General features: G+C 34.4%; 1 protein-coding gene across 1 annotated transcript in view; it reads right to left on the bottom strand.

Moving 5' to 3' along the window:
* RNF24 (ring finger protein 24) overlaps positions 1-2,851 on the bottom strand; it is an 80,536-nt gene that overhangs the window by 11,611 nt on the left and 66,074 nt on the right. Inside the window, exons 3-4 of the mRNA XM_012639259.1 lie at positions 2,416-2,458; positions 541-582 (exon numbers count right to left, since the gene is read on the bottom strand). Of these exons, the coding sequence (XP_012494713.1) occupies positions 541-582; positions 2,416-2,458 (85 nt within the window). The remainder of the gene's footprint in view (positions 1-540; positions 583-2,415; positions 2,459-2,851) is intronic.

The following is a 2,851-nucleotide window of genomic DNA, read 5'->3' as shown; positions in this document are numbered from 1 at the left end:
GGCTCAAGTGATCCTCCTGCCTCAGCCTCCCACGTAGGTGGGACTACAGACACGTTCCATCACGCCCAGCTAATTTTCCTTATTTTTTGTAGAGACAGGATCTTGCTATGTTGCTCAGGCTGGTCTCAAACTGTTGGCCTCAAGTGATCCTCCCATGTTGGCCTCCCAAAGTGCTGGGATTGCTGGTGTGAGCTACCACGCCCAGCCTCAGATAATTTAAAAAAACCATTTTTTTTAGAGATGGGGTCTCATTATATTGCCCAGGCTGGTCTTGAACTCTTAGCCTCAAGTGATCCTCCTGCCTCAAGCTCCTAAATTGCTGGGATTATAGGTGTGAGCTACTGTGCCTAACTTATATTACTCTTGTACAGCCTTCATACAATTAATTTTTATGTGCTCTCACCCTCAAATATTCTATTAACCTGATCAAAATGAGCCTAATTTTTTTCAACTTCTGCAAATAAAGGTGTTTGAGTATACCACAGCATACTATTTCTACTAGAAAATGGCTCAAGATTAAATTACTTATAAGTAACTTACCTCATGTAAATTCAGTTCTTTTACTTTTTCTTTTAATATAACCTGTAAGACAAAAAAGTATGCCCATTTAAATCTGTAATTTAAAAAATTTCTCATTATACCCACAAATATTTTTCTCTTTTGTGTATATATTAATAGGTTATTTCCTCCCTATTCAATATTGGAGAGAATCTCTTTTACAGTTTGAGACAGGTCATTTTAGCAACATTCTTTTAACTTGAGTAATGATGCAATATTCTCCTGAAAAGCAACTTGAAAATTTCTTTGAGAGTAAATTAAGTTTTGGGAAAAGACATTAATATGTGCCCTTCTGGACTAAGTGCTAATATGGAGGGAAAATAAATGAAATTGATTGCCTCATGATTCAGTAAAACATAGTACTGGCTGATGGGACTGACTGCTTAGTAATTTAAAAAAGATTAAAAAGTCAATCTAAATTTTGGAAGTTCTGCTTATTATTATACATTGATGTCCTCAGTAAAATTTAGCTCTACCCAGAGTTATGTTAATGGGTTAAAAATTCATACAGGTTTGTCCCTAATCTGACTGTGTGGTGACTACACAGCAGTTAAAGTTAATGCCAAGTGCTAAGAAGGCAGATTACTATTTAAGACATTTTCTGAGAATAAACACAGCAGTTATATTTCATCTTAAAGTGAAGAAACAGGCAAATGAAATTTGGGGAAAAATCTCTAAATTTTGGGTGTCTTACATTATTGAACTAGAAATGGTTTTGAGGGCAAATCACATTTTCAGAAATCACAACTAGAAGCTACCATCAAGCTACACAGGGATGTTCTACTAAATTTCCTATTCAGTATACTTTAAAGATCAGATTTACTGTCTCTCTTGTGACTTGACTAGTTCTAACAGTCAATTTCAACTATTAAATGACTGCCAAGGCCAATTTTACTTTCTAGTTTGTCTACATACAAACATCCTGTAGGTTGTCAAGATTATGATAGAACTGAGAAAGATTTATTCATTGAGAAAACTAAAACATTCAACTCTGACTATGAATCCCACCTGAGATGTATGGGGAAGAGTGTGGGGTTACATCAGTTCAGTGTGTACATCTAGGGAACGTGCCAATGAGCTCAGATTTCAAAGATACATGGACAAAAGATGGACAGAAAGATATGCAATCCTAAAATGGTGACATGGTGCTGTAACATCAGTGTCAGCAAGGTTAAAGGACCAAATAAGCTGAAGCTGGTCTCCCCAAAAAGCTAAAGGTAACAAATTTCATGCTTAGGGTCAAAAGAGGATCAAGGAAAATTTAGGCCCCACGGTTTGATGTCAGTGGTAAAATGTTAATTAACACATGGAAGAAAAAACGACTTTTATTTGGCCTTCAAGAAAAGCTGAGTTTATTAACTAAAAGAACAAATCAGTGTGTTAACAGCTATGATTCAAGTTTGTAGACTTTTAGTGGGTAACATGAGCCAACATTTAAAGTACAAAAGGGAGTAGGTAAGATCACTGTAACATAGCTGGTCATCTCTGAGGAACTGCTGTCTTCTAATGGAGAAAGAGGGAAAAAATTCACTTACGGTATCTCTGAACTCCATTATGTTAATAGTAACTATTAAGGATTATAAGCCATAGTATTTCTCTTTAGCACAATGTTGGCTCAAGTTTCCTGTTAAATTATATTATTATATCATCTGAACTTTCTACAGTTTCAAATAATACTTATGAAAAAGGGAAGATTACTTAAGAATATGAAGTTGATCTATTTTGTACTGCAGATTGGCAGATGAAATGCTAAACTGAACATAAGTAATTCCAGACCAAGTTTAAAGTATGAGTGGACATCTAAGTTCTCAGTTTTTGAGGAAAAAACATAAAGTTGACTTGAATTAAATTCCTCACCTGTTTGTAGGCATAAAATTCTTTGTGTGCTTGATGTCTTAGCCTAAAAGATAGAAATGAGCAAGGCAATATTAAGATTTCTGATATACTAAACTGAAAATAAAGAACAAGCTGCTGATTTTTGGTATTAATTTATAGCATTTAAATAATATAAATGAGAATCTTTATCCTGGAATACATCCAAATGACATATCTCTTACCATGTTATGACGAAGTACCCAGTGAACCACAAAATGTTACCCAAATGTAAGTTCTAGTGAAATCTCATTAAAGTAAAATCTCAATACAACAAATATTTTAATGAAGATGATTTGATTCTTTTTCTATTGATGATAGTACACTTGTTTCAATAGCATTTAATATATTACATTTTTTCTTAATTTAAAAAAGTACAGGCCAGGCGCGGTGGCTCACGCCTGTAATCCTAGCACTCTGG

The sequence above is a fragment of the Propithecus coquereli genome, unplaced genomic scaffold (genome assembly GCF_000956105.1).
Source record: "Propithecus coquereli isolate 6110/MARCELLA unplaced genomic scaffold, Pcoq_1.0 Scaffold139, whole genome shotgun sequence".
Classification (NCBI taxonomy): Eukaryota; Metazoa; Chordata; class Mammalia; order Primates; family Indriidae; genus Propithecus; species Propithecus coquereli.
Note: the sequence above shows the minus strand (reverse complement) of the source record. Positions and strands in the feature narration are given on the sequence as shown.